At 42.4% G+C, this 12,510-nt stretch overlaps 4 protein-coding genes and 2 long non-coding RNA genes across 8 annotated transcripts; 4 read left to right on the top strand and 2 right to left on the bottom strand.

Annotated features, from left to right (window-relative positions):
• The first annotated feature begins 2,033 nt into the window (after positions 1–2,033).
• LOC123474141 (putative surface-exposed virulence protein BigA) lies at positions 2,034–3,662 on the top strand. The gene is made up of 3 exons (XM_045176021.1): positions 2,034–2,079; positions 2,300–2,696; positions 3,527–3,662. The coding sequence occupies exons 1-3, from the start codon at positions 2,034–2,036 to the stop codon at positions 3,660–3,662; spliced, it is 579 nt and encodes a 192-aa protein (XP_045031956.1).
• Positions 3,663–4,539: 877 nt separating this feature from the next.
• Positions 4,540–6,401, top strand: LOC116927110 (brachyurin). The gene is made up of 5 exons (XM_032934100.2): positions 4,540–4,681; positions 4,761–5,111; positions 5,172–5,401; positions 5,467–5,811; positions 5,877–6,401. The coding sequence occupies exons 1-5, from the start codon at positions 4,597–4,599 to the stop codon at positions 5,982–5,984; spliced, it is 1,119 nt and encodes a 372-aa protein (XP_032789991.2). The 5' UTR covers positions 4,540–4,596; the 3' UTR covers positions 5,985–6,401.
• LOC116927288 lies at positions 5,940–7,389 on the bottom strand. 3 transcript variants are annotated; one of them, XR_006649512.1, is made up of 4 exons: positions 6,586–7,354; positions 6,327–6,488; positions 6,161–6,259; positions 5,940–6,075 (listed from the first exon to the last, which is right to left on the bottom strand). It is a non-coding gene; the product is annotated as an uncharacterized LOC116927288 (long non-coding RNA). The 3 variants fall into 3 exon arrangements; XR_006649514.1 differs by lacking the exon at positions 5,940–6,075 and having other exon boundaries at positions 6,127–6,259; positions 6,586–6,861; positions 7,100–7,389; XR_006649513.1 differs by lacking the exon at positions 5,940–6,075 and having other exon boundaries at positions 6,127–6,259; positions 6,586–6,742; positions 6,901–7,374.
• A 20-nt stretch (positions 7,390–7,409) lies between these two features.
• On the top strand, positions 7,410–9,314 carry LOC116927092 (chymotrypsin-like elastase family member 1). The gene is made up of 6 exons (XM_032934082.2): positions 7,410–7,760; positions 7,828–8,166; positions 8,226–8,318; positions 8,382–8,554; positions 8,612–9,034; positions 9,108–9,314. Exons 1-6 carry the CDS (start codon positions 7,670–7,672, stop codon positions 9,216–9,218), a joined length of 1,230 nt encoding a protein of 409 aa, XP_032789973.2. The 5' UTR covers positions 7,410–7,669; the 3' UTR covers positions 9,219–9,314.
• Positions 9,315–9,658: 344 nt separating this feature from the next.
• Positions 9,659–11,164, top strand: LOC116927284. The gene is made up of 2 exons (XR_006649510.1): positions 9,659–9,774; positions 9,845–11,164. It is a non-coding gene; the product is annotated as an uncharacterized LOC116927284 (long non-coding RNA).
• LOC116933339 lies at positions 11,101–12,403 on the bottom strand. Its single transcript, XM_032941126.2, has 4 exons — positions 12,115–12,403; positions 11,947–12,050; positions 11,710–11,885; positions 11,101–11,635 (listed from the first exon to the last, which is right to left on the bottom strand). Exons 1-4 carry the CDS (start codon positions 12,199–12,201, stop codon positions 11,256–11,258), a joined length of 747 nt encoding a protein of 248 aa, XP_032797017.2. The 5' UTR covers positions 12,202–12,403; the 3' UTR covers positions 11,101–11,255.
• Positions 12,404–12,510: the final 107 nt, after the last annotated feature.

The raw sequence follows: 12,510 nt of genomic DNA, 5'->3' as shown, positions 1-12,510 counted from the left end.
TCCTAGTCATCAGAATTTGGAATTTTAATACGTATCTCACCAATAAATTAAATTTCAAAATCAAAGTCTCATTCGAATTAGATCTATTTAAATATCAAACGTATTACCGAACACGCCACCGAAATCCGATGCTGAGAAATGTTCCGTAAATAACATGTGCAATTAGACTTATCGTAATTCGTACAACTTGCACAGCTACACTTTACTTGCATTACTTAAATTACCTTCTTTTTGGAGCCAAAGTTACAAACTCTTTCTATTTACAAAACTAACACATTCAGTATTTTAACAATGTTCAACCATAGACAACGAAGTGGAAGACCACGAAGGGGGCCATAAGGCTGAGAGGACGGTAGGTAGCGATGCGCGTGAGATGCCGCATAGTGGCGCTGAGTCCGCTAAGATAATAATTTTGGGTTTCCCTACTGATCCAATGCTTCACACACCGTAATTTTTAATTAAATCATGCACGGTATCACTTTGGTATGCTCATGTAAATTAAGCACAAAAATTCAGCATATCGTGTGAATTATTTCATATTTTTAGTGGTTGGGTAACCTACTTTCATAAAATGTTTTATTTTCCCCCATTTTCCCTATCTCGAAAATTCGAAAAAAAAAAAAAATTTGTCTCGGGGAAATGGGGAAAAATAAAACATTTTATGAAAGTAGGTTACCCAACCACTAAAAATATGAAATAATTCACACGATATGCTGAATTTTTGTGCTTAATTTACATGAGCATACCAAAGTGATACCGTGCATGATTTAATTAAAAATTACGGTGTGTGAAGCATTGGATCAGTAGGGAAACCCAAAATTATTATCTTAGCGGACTCAGCGCCACTATGCGGCATCTCACGCGCATCGCTACCTACCGTCCTCTCAGCCTTATGGCCCCCTTCGTGGTCTTCCACTTCGTTGTCTATGGTTCAACTCTCCAGTTGTACCTGACGTCGAGCTCTGCCGAGAGATAAAAGAATAAAAACTAAAAAAATGTAGAAAGCTAGAAACACTTACTCTCTTGCTATGCAACGTTGCCTGCTTGCTTACTCACCCTTTTCCCTTCTCTCTCGAAAGTCGAAATCCCATTGGTCGACGCTCCAAAGTCGGCCATCATGGATTTAAAAAAGCAGGATGAGAAAATGGTTTCGGCAACTGCTTCTACGCGAACTTGAGATTTTTTAAAAGATTGTCGTTTCAATCGAGTTATATGTATAGAAAATTATAATCTAACTCTAATATACATTTATGCATAAATAAATGTTATATTTTGACACATGACTTGTGTAAAAAATTGAATAATACATAAATTTACTAAGGATCAGGCCGATCAGCTGCCACCTGTGGGAATTATAGTGCGACCACTACATCAGTGAGCAGCTGGATCAGAGATCAAACATCTTCTATGATTCGATAGTTTCAGAGTCTCCATGCAGGACAGATCTAGTTTCTTGCACAATTTCTTAGTTATTGATGTGGCATATTTTTAGCCTGCCTTTGTTCCTTGTTGGTGTTGGCTTAACAATGAATTGATACTTGAAATGACATTGAAGTTACGTCACAATATTGGTTTCTTTCGCTAAAATGACCACGTGAAAATCATAAAAGGCGGAGACATCTTACGAAATGGATAGACAAATGCTCTCAAAGATTATTTTATCTATTCTGGGCTATAAACTGGAATATTTTATTGCATTGAAAACCGGTACGACACAAACGACTTTCATTAGCCTTTGATGCGATAGATAAACGTCTCAGTTTTTATGACATCCCATAACAGGATCATAAGCAGGGAATCCAGGTTACCTGACGTACAATCCTGTTACATTGACCAATGGCAACAGGATGCCAGGATAAAGCTTCAAAATCCACACTGTGTATTATCAACGCAGTATGTCAAAACTTGAATCGGAAAGATAGCACTAGACGTTGGCTTGAAAGTCAACTGGTGTACGTATAAAACACCTTGATTGGGACTTCTCATGTAGTTCACTAGCAACTTTTGTTCTTGTCGGTCGACTACAACCGAAAATGGCCACCTTGTCTTTCTTTGACAAGCCGTCAGTCCTGACGGCAAGTATCGTAGCCATGGCCGTTTTGAGTTTTTGTTCGATAACATTGGCCTCGCCAATTGACGCCCAAGACTTCGTTGACCTGGATTCACTAACATTTGACAAATTTCAAGCCAAGGTAATTAGGTTTCGACTCCCGGTAAAGACGGTTCAAGGGTGTGGAAAAGGAAAGGATAAGAAGGTTGGATGGCTACTTACATTAAATACGGGCCTTGTGCTTTGCAGGAAGATTCAACGACGACGGAGGCAGCGACGACGCCCAGTACGACGACGACGACGGAGGCGACGACGACGCCCAGTACGACGACGACGGAGGCGACGACGACGCCCAGTACGACGACGACGGAGGCGACGACGACGCCCAGTACGACGACGACGGAGGCGACGACGACGCCCAGTACGACGACGACGGAGGCGACGACGACGCCCAGTACGACGACGACGGAGGCGACGACGACGCCCAGTACGACGACGACGGAGGCGACGACGACGCCCAGTACGACGACGACGGAGGCGACGACGACGCCCAGTACGACGACGACGGAGGCGACGACGACGCCCAGTACGACGACGGAGGCGACGACGACGCCCAGTACGACGACGGAGGCGACGACGACGCCCAGTACGACGACGACGACGACGACGACGGAGGCGACGACGACGCCCAGTACGACGACGACGACGACGGAGGCGACGACGACGCCCAGTACGACGACGACGACGACGGAGGCGACGACGACGGAGGTGACGACGACGCCCAGTACGACGACGACGACGACGGAGGCGACGACGACGCCCAGTACGACAACGACGACGACGGAGGCGACGACGACGACGACGACGGAGGTGACGACGACGGAGGTGACGACGACGCCCAGTACGACGACGACGACGGAGGCGACGACGACGACGACGACGGAGGCGACGACGACTCCCAGTACGACGACGACGACGACGCCCAGTACGACGACGACGACGACGCCCAGTACGACGACGACGACGACGCCCAGTACGACGACGACGACGACGCCCAGTACGACGACGACGCCCAGTACGACGACGACGACGACGACGACGCCCAGTACGACGACGACGCCCAGTACGACGACGGAGGCGACGACGACGCCCAGTACGACGACGACGACGACGACGCCCAGTACGACGACGACGATGACGACGCCGACCGGTACCTTGACCAGCAGTACCACGAAAACTCCCAGTACCACGTCTAGTACCACGTCTAGTACCACGTCTAGTACCACATCCAGTACCAAGTCCAGTACCACGACAAACAGTACATCATCGTCTGCGAGTACGACTAGGAGCACAATCCCCAGTACGAGTACAACAAGTCCATCTTCTGCCAGTCAGCCGCTTACCTTTCTACCGTCGTTCCTAATTTCATTTAGTTTTTGTTTAAGCCTTTTACTGTCGCTTTAAATCGGTGTCTAGAACATCATTGTTGATTGATCGAGTCAATATTTTTGCGATTCAGTCATCGTCTGGCTTATTTTATCTCGGCAATACATTTTTCGCTTCACTTGTTGATTGTTCACTGCACTTGCATCAGTTTAACCACGAGGTATAATCATTTTCACAGGACCATAAAATATGACTAACGGATAAGTATAGACTATACTGATAAATACTCTTCGTACTTTCTTTCATCCTAAGTACAGTACAGTGCTTTATTAATCGTCGACAGTGTCAAGTTTATGTATTACAAAACTCTTCATCACCGCAAAAAATTTGATTTTAACTTTCACAATAATGACTCAATTATACACCAAATTAAAGAAAAGGTTTTATTAAGTTATATTATTTTATAAAGCAACAAATCCATAAGTTCGAAGACCGTCTCGGACTTTCTATCGGTGCACAAGTGATAAACCGATTAATTCAAAAGCACCTTAAGAAGATGAAATTATTCCTGCAAATTACATTTTCCCAGGGATTCTCATCACAAATTTCACTGCTAATGTTCCAGTGTTAACGTTCCGCATTTTACTATGCAAGCACCGACCTAATCCAGGGGAAAGTTGATCGTCAAAGTTTCAACATTCCTAAATTGTTTCGAGCTTAATTCCGTGACACCTATCGTCAAAACGCTTGTTGATCTAGCCGATAATGCCGACGTACGCTGCACGTCAGAATCTAGTTGTTTGCAGAACGTCCAAGTGATTTCTACAGGATGCATAAAATTATATAGATTTACAATGCTCTACTATATGTCGGCACATTTCATTAATCACACAATTACTTGAGCTCTTATATTGCACAAGGTGATACGTCACAGAAAATAATCTAATCAGGTGGTAAATAACTACTAACTTTCCTGTTTCTCGTCGACAAAAAAAAAAGTTCCCCCGTCCGTCACTTGCATTTTCAGATGTAAATGGGCGGGTAAAAAGTCAGTGTCAGTGTCAGGGTTAGTTGAAAAAAGGATAGTGCGCAAGACTATATTTGTCCTTACAACTTTTGTTTCTTCTCAAACAATTTACTGAACAACCTATAGAAGCACGATGGTTAAACACTTCACATTTGTTCAGTTTTACCTTCACAATCTCATCATTTGTTTGGTACTTAACCGTAGCCAGCAGCAACAAGGTAAAAATGAATCTACTTCTATCTGGTTCTACATCTAATTCGTTTTTAAAGCAAGTTCGTTGTATACCTTTACGATTAGTTGAATGTGGAAGGTCAAAATTACCGATGGAATCGGGAAGCCAGGCGGAACCTGGAGAATTCCCATGGATGGTTCATCTTCTTATCCAGCAAAATGGCGATGATGAATGGTTTAGTTGTAGCGGGACACTAATTAGTGATTCACACGTTCTGACGGCCGCTCAATGCGTTCACAAAGAGAACCGACTGAACAGCATTTCCAGCATTACACTAGGCGCTCATGGAATCCGGGCAGACAGAAATTCCATGCAAATTGTCGATTGGAAAATAATTACGATTCCAGCAGGATTGGGACATTATATGGTAAATGACATCGCCGTCATCACTCTGACAAAACCTGCTTATTTCACAGGTATAAATAATCGATTGACCATTATTATTTTGAAATGTTATCGCTCATTGATACTCGCAGATCATGTCCAGCCCATTTGTCTACCACCCGCCAGGTTCTACATGAACGAATCTGTTGTACTGACTGGATGGGGCCAGCACAATGATTCAACAACGAATTTGATTTTATACAAATCGGAAACGGTCTTGTCTTCGTTTGGAACAGAAGACCAGTGCCAAAAAGAGACAGGGATAGGTCCATTCTCCGATGAAAGCATCATTTGTACTCACGCATCGATCTGCCATCGACACGTAGTTACCCAATCATTTACTTTTAAACAGCAATTGTAATTTCAGTTGAAATTGGCTGCTGAAAGGTTGGAAGTGGAACACCTATGAATCATTACAACAAGGAATTGGACAGGTGGTTTGTCCTCGGAGTGGCCGGCAAAGTTGATGCTTCAACTGACTGCCAAAGTAACAAGCCTATCTTGTTCACGCGTGTCACGAGTCAGCTGGATTTTATCCTTAAACATTCGGATGTGACACCACCGTATGTAAATGACACGACAGTAAAAACTACTGAAGCGACAACAACCACCACAACCAGTAAACCCCCAACGTTCAGTTGCGCAGGCAAACTGGACGGATATCATCCGGATGCATCATCCAGTTGTTCAAAAACATTTTACATGTGCTCTCACGGACACGATTATACTTTTGTAAGTGGCCGATGTCTCATGAATGAAGGTTGTTGATTCTCACGTTCGTTTCACTATTCTTGTAGACTTGTGGCGAAGGATTGGCTTATAGAACTGACATCCGTGTATGCGATTGGCCAAGTAACGTAGCCGGATGCAACCCGAAGAATTTCATTATAATTAACAAAAATTGATATACTGCAAATCCTGTAGTGGGTGATGTTATTTCATGCTACTTGCCTTATAACTGATGCCCATGTCAAACGGAAGATCGTGTTAGATGGTCTGCGAACATTGCCATTTGAAACGCAAGAAACAGTTTGGGGTTCTACTCTGGTTCACTGTATGATTCATATTAGATTTTAATTACCTGAATGTGTTTTTAATCAGCAATGGTAGTTGATTTCGCCACACTGCACCCCGTCGTAAAGGACTGAAACCATATTGTTGGCAAGCCATCAACTTCTGTCTAAATCGAATAGTTATTTATTTATTTATTTTTTTATTTATTACATTCTCCGAAATTGTAAAAGTACCTCCACTGCCGGCGATTCTTCTCACCCCACCTTCTTCTAGACAGGGTCAAAAATACAGGTTAACCTGCAAACGTAGAGCACCCGTTGTATCATGCAATCTGCGATAACACCACGGCATCGTTTAAGCCCACAAATTACATGACATTGACGACGTTGGCTATGCTGTTGATCATCAGCAGGCAATAAGAAAAGGAACAATTCATTTGAAATGTTGTGAGTGTTATAGTCTCTGATTAGTCATTTGGTTTGAAATTAATACCGATGGCACCATTTTTGTAGTGGAATGAATAGACAATACTAGGCAACACAATGCTTATTAAGAGTAGAGGCTATAGCATTATTTCTCAACCGACTCTTCCATTCCAATCCTCTGATGTATGTCATTTAAATTAGAAATTGTAATGATGGACGGATAACTGTAATCGGAATAACGTATGGTTAATCGTCAGGAAATCGCCAAGACATTTGTAATCAAATACAAGTCAATCCAAAAGGATATCTCGCGTCGTCTGCACTTCGCGAATGGTAACTTGCCCTAAGAGAAATTACCAAAGAATGCATTAAGTGATTTTACCTGAAATAGATAACGTTTAGGCAGTGGCGTATCTCATGTTCTAGCACTGGCAAGGTAGAGTATAGATTCTGTCTTCCTTGGTGGACTGAACGGAAATTAAGAAGCCAGTTCAGGAGGTAACTTGTGAGGCCTTTTTCCCCACTTGCTCGGACCAACTAAATGCTAAAAAACGATGAAGCAACGACGGCACCAGACTTACTTGAACGACTGCAGCAGAGACACATCAAAACGTTATTGTTGATAAACACGTTGGTATTCGATAGGCAGTGATGTTACAACTGTCCAGCTGTCCGGAGCTGTCAATTTGGACATGAAATTTCATTGAATCCAAATGTACCAACGTCCTTGACTGACTTTCTTTGGTGTGTGCCTTCCATTGGTACCTGTTTGTTCATCCCACCCTGCAGTGAACTAGTGTCAAAAACGCCCCCAGTTTTATTTTTCTCTGCAACCTCACTAACGGAGGAAAGGGTAAGAAAACGTGCAAGAATACGCAATTTCGTCACCTATCCCCAAAGATAGCTACAGTCGTCACTTGCACGCAGGGTGACGGTCATTCACACTATTCGCTTTATACGGGCGTCTAGAAATGGCAGTTTGATATTTAGCCTTGGCACAAGTCTTCGGTTGAAGAACCGAGTACGAGGATATCACGATAAGAGAAACTACAATTCCAGTTGTGTTCAACTATAAAATGTCAGTCGACGACGATCCAGCAGACTTTGAATGTGTGTTTTGAATCAGTGGCAGGAAATTTTCAAAGAACGTCATGGGAAGTGACAACAAACTGTTCGCTATTTCAATTCTGTGCTTCCTGGTATTCGTCTCGCTATTTCCATCTACTCACGCCCATAAAACCGGTGAAACTTATTTCTTGTTATTGAAATTCATTGTTATTATGTTGAATTCATTTTCAAAATCTTCTAGTTCAATGCGGCAAACCAAATGTAAAGGTGAACGAGTTCCCCTGGATGGCTCACATCCTCGTTCGCAATCCTAGCGGGAGATTGTTGACTTGCGGTGGGACCCTCATCAGTGCCGAGCACATCATCACGGCCGCCCACTGTTTGATCGAAGATGGCAGCGATAGTGTTTTTCGCATTTTAAACATCACCTTGGGTGCCCGTGATGTAAGTCCCGACAGTAACGAACGCATCCATCGCCAAGTCTTCAATTGGAAGGTCCTCACAGTGCCGGAAATTCACAACAACATTACCGGACATAACATTGCAATTGTCGCCCTTTCAAAACCTGCCATTCTCAACGGTTTGCGTTAACATTTAATCATTTAAAAATTGCGTTGATTTCAAAAACCTTTAGTGCAGATTACGTCCAGCCGGCTTGCTTGCCCTTTGCAAGCGATTCGGACCAAGTGAACGATTCCGTCGTCTTTACTGGATGGGGCCATTCTACTGGAGGTTGGCTAATATATGTTATCATTCCACTTTTTGTGAATAATTTAAAACATTTTTTGATGTTAGCTCTCCAGTGTTGCTCCCGTGAGGCTAGTCCCGTACGCCGTCAATGGAACACGACTGTCATCTCGTCGTTCGGGAAAAACATTCAATGTCGACAGTCATCGACTCTAACCAAATTCCTTGGTGACAACAATCTCATTTGCACGGAAGGCTCGCAACAACGTCGTTTTTGCAACGTTTGATGAACAGATTTCCACACAATTCAGCAAATTCTTAAATCACATTTTAACTAGGGTGACGATGGAGGATCGTTGAATTATTACAATTCGAAATGGGACAGGTGGTTTGTCATAGGAATAGCAGGAAGGGCTAATTCAGACAACTGTCGAATGAAAAGCAGCAGCATCAATGCTAATAAAAGACCCAATATTTTCATTCGTGTGAGGAGCCATCTCGATTTGATTCACGAACATTCAGGTGTGATGCCACCTGTCATCAAAGAAAGAGCTCCTCAAACGAGTAGGGGCAAGAATCGGATGAGATCTACCACGACGGAAATTCCTATTACATCAGCAACTGGCAGTAAATCAGCAAATTCTTTATTGATGACAGTGTCATTCAATTGCAAAGGTAAACCGCCCGGAAATTATCCGAATCCGACCGTTAGCTGCTCGACTGATTTCTTCATGTGCTCCGACTATAATTCCTACCTGCTGGTACGTATTTTTATACGTTGCATTTTGAAGCAGATTGATTTATTTCATACCTTCTTATTTGTGGAACGAATAGACATGCTCTCATGGATTGATTTATCGAGCGGATGCTAATGTGTGCGACTGGCCTTCCAACGTCCCCGGGTGCAGTTCCAAGAGTTTTACCCGTTTTACCACGCCCCTATAAATTATTAACTTTTTATTACAAATTTGTGTTGGTTTTTGTGAATTGAAGGACGTTTCATGAGCGTCCATGCAATAGAGACTTGATTTTCTTTCAAAATATCCTGATTTCATTCTCAGCTTTATTTCTGGAACCAACGCAATCGGCTTGGCAATTAGGACTGAGATATTAGCTATTCTTTGGCTTCTATACTCGACACAGTCTTGACGTAAGCTTATGCAATTACGGTCCTATATATTTATATAGCCGAAACCGATTGTCCTCGATTCATTTTCTCGGTGCATTAGCCTCGTTTAGATTAACTTTCATTGCCTGATCTCGCAATAAAGTCAATTCATCATCAAAGGACGTTCTAAAATTAAAAGCATCAATGAAATGAGACAGAGTATTGCACGTATTCACCAGGTATATGGAAATGAAAAGTACTGGCCAGCAGATAAATAGCAACCGCTACATTACAAAGTTCAACATTTGGCAAACAACAGCAACAACAAGCATTTCGTCGTCTTTCTTCTTTTACTTTCCGATTAGCCAAGAGGAGGATTTCAGAATGGACAAGGTAAGCGTTGAGACATCCCTTTCGAATCGTTTCATAGGAATGGACTTATCATAGCCGTGATCATCCATAGGGCTCGGATCCAATCAAGACTGTTAAACCACCAAAAGGGTTGCCAAAGTGAGGGGCCGAATCTTCGACTTTGAATTCCCTTGAAAATCTCGGCGGTACAAAACTACTGTCTCAACATTGCCTAAAACTTGATTGCACATCAACATGTTATGAATGCATGCTAAACTGAAGTGGTTGACAAAAGATTGCATTGTGTTCATTATCTATAATCGAATTAGATTGAAGTCTTTTTGATCGCAAACTTTAGGTCTGTATCTAACTGATTGACATTTACCCAAGCACATCTTGACTCAAACGACTCTGAGATTACAACTGATTTCTCTGTGATTGATCTTGAGCAGCAGTTTTTATTGCCAACGCCAAACCTTTGCACTTGATTTTCGTAGGTAGTGTCCACTCAAGAGCATTAGTCAACTCCCGTTGTATTTTAACTGATAAGAAACGTGATAATCAGTTGCTCATGAAAACTAATGAGAATGACGTCTTTGTTGAAGTTACAAAATCTCACTCGTCTAGGAAGGGAGTCCCTCACAAGCTATTTGAATCGACTGACTAACGTTCAACTTACGAATTGCTGTACGTCCCAGTACAACAATCATATTCTAGCAGTGGCTACGCAAATTTGACCTTTACTGTTTGACAATGCAGCCGTAGTGTTACAACGTGAGTCGTCCTATTCTTAGCGATCCCTGTCATTTCGTTTGGTGAGTTCGATCCATAAAAATATGTCACGCACAGATTATGTCTGCGCCAGTAGCTTTTATCTATTCAAGTTCGACACGGCCACAGCCAACATTCTTAACACAATTGGATACCTGTTTCGAGCTCTTCATCATTTTTTACTTTACTTACGGACTGTTTGAATGCCAGACTGCATCGCTATTGAGATCCAATTCCTTTCGAAAGGAAAAGAAAAACGACTGTCACTCAATACTTTGTCCTCTGGGTCGCGTTGGGAAACTAAAAGACTGCAAACTACCTGAAAGTAGATCGGAAATTCCCAGCACTGTCATTTCAAGGTTGATTTACAATGCAAAATATTTGCTGAGGCGCTAATCTTTCGCAGTTGCATCACATTTTCCCGTCTGCTAAAAGATATAGGTTTGACATCGATCAAACAGAATGTTCCAGAGACAATGTGCGTGTTCCGCATTCTCATCATGTGCCAAAGGTTACCTGTCAAAGATAAAAAGAAATCTCTGACGCCAATCGAAAACGAAATCGAAAACGGATTTTTTCTACTGATTTTGTCGAACCTAACATAACCATTTCGTTTGTATTGAGTTGTACACTTACAAATAAAAACCAAATTCATCATGAATCGTAATTTCGAATCGCCCACTAGTTTAACGTCACCAACAATCACATTTCTCTGGTCGAAATATGATCATTATTCAAATAACAACGAGGGTTTAAACACTGTAATAGACTGGGGCTGTAGCAGTGGTAGCAGTATAAGCAGGTGGGTTAGCCTGGGCGTAGTAAACTGGCTGTTGATTACCGGACGATGATTGATAGACGACGCCACTCGTTGGGTACATGCCATTATTGACGGGCATTTGATAAACCATTTGCTGGGTAGCCACCGGATAGGCGGCTGGACGGCTGTTTGTCACGACGTATGTCGTGTTGGTCGTGCTCATCGGGTAAGCGTTCACCGTGTTGACGGGGTAGCGCACAATTGGACGAATCACGACAATCGCCTTAGTATTGGCCGATAGAACGATGTTAATCATCATGGCTAAACTACCGCAAACGACGAAAATGATATCAGACGCTAAACGCCATTGGCCTTATAAAATAAAAGGAGGTAAATTTAATAAAATAGCTGACACGAGTAACATAAATCATGATGAAAGAACTTACATAAGCTAGCGTTGTAATTGTAGTGGACACAGTACGGTTTATAGACATAACTGGTGGTGGCATTACGGCTATTATAGTATGAGTAATTATTGTAGACACCAAGGTTCCATGAATAAAAGATAACGAGAGCAAGTCCACTTAGCAGAGCGCAAATGGCCATAGAGATCAGTCGGGGACTATATAAATAAAATTCAAATTCAAAATGAGTTGAGAGATGGTCGAATTGAAAAGTCATACCTTCTTTGGATGGTTAAAGATCCGGCTGATATCATGAAACAACCACCCCAGATGCCAATGCCGATCCAGTCCACCCATTCGTAAAGGGTTAACAAAGTAGCCACCTGTTTTTGGGGGTACATTTGCTTAACTATATGTTTTACTAATGAAACTGTTAACATGTCGTACCTGAACTATCAAGACGATAACTCCGAGGATGACGTTGAAACCACCTACGATTCGCCATTTTTGCATTCCTTTTTCATCGGCTGCCATCCTTGAAAATTAGACGAATGGTAACGAGAAATTCAAAATCGTCGCTAATAATCACGAGCCAATGGTTATGGCACAATAATTTGATCAAGTGGATTCTCGTTGTGGCCGCAGCCTTTGCTCGTTCACTTTTACGATACGCCAAAAGACTAGAGGATAAAAGGATAACAAGCTAAGTATCACCTTTTATCAGCAACAAGATAGCTACTACAGCAACGTTTGTGGACCAATGGCACACAATATAGCCTGGTTATCGTCGATACGTTTCCAAAGCCAATATCCGCCATAATGATTTTTCACGTTATCTCTGTG

The sequence above is a fragment of the Daphnia magna genome, linkage group LG7, assembly GCF_020631705.1.
Source record: "Daphnia magna isolate NIES linkage group LG7, ASM2063170v1.1, whole genome shotgun sequence".
In the NCBI taxonomy this organism is placed as follows: domain Eukaryota; kingdom Metazoa; phylum Arthropoda; class Branchiopoda; order Diplostraca; family Daphniidae; genus Daphnia; species Daphnia magna.
The sequence above is the reverse complement of the archived record's forward strand: the minus strand, read 5'-3'. Positions and strand labels throughout refer to the sequence as shown.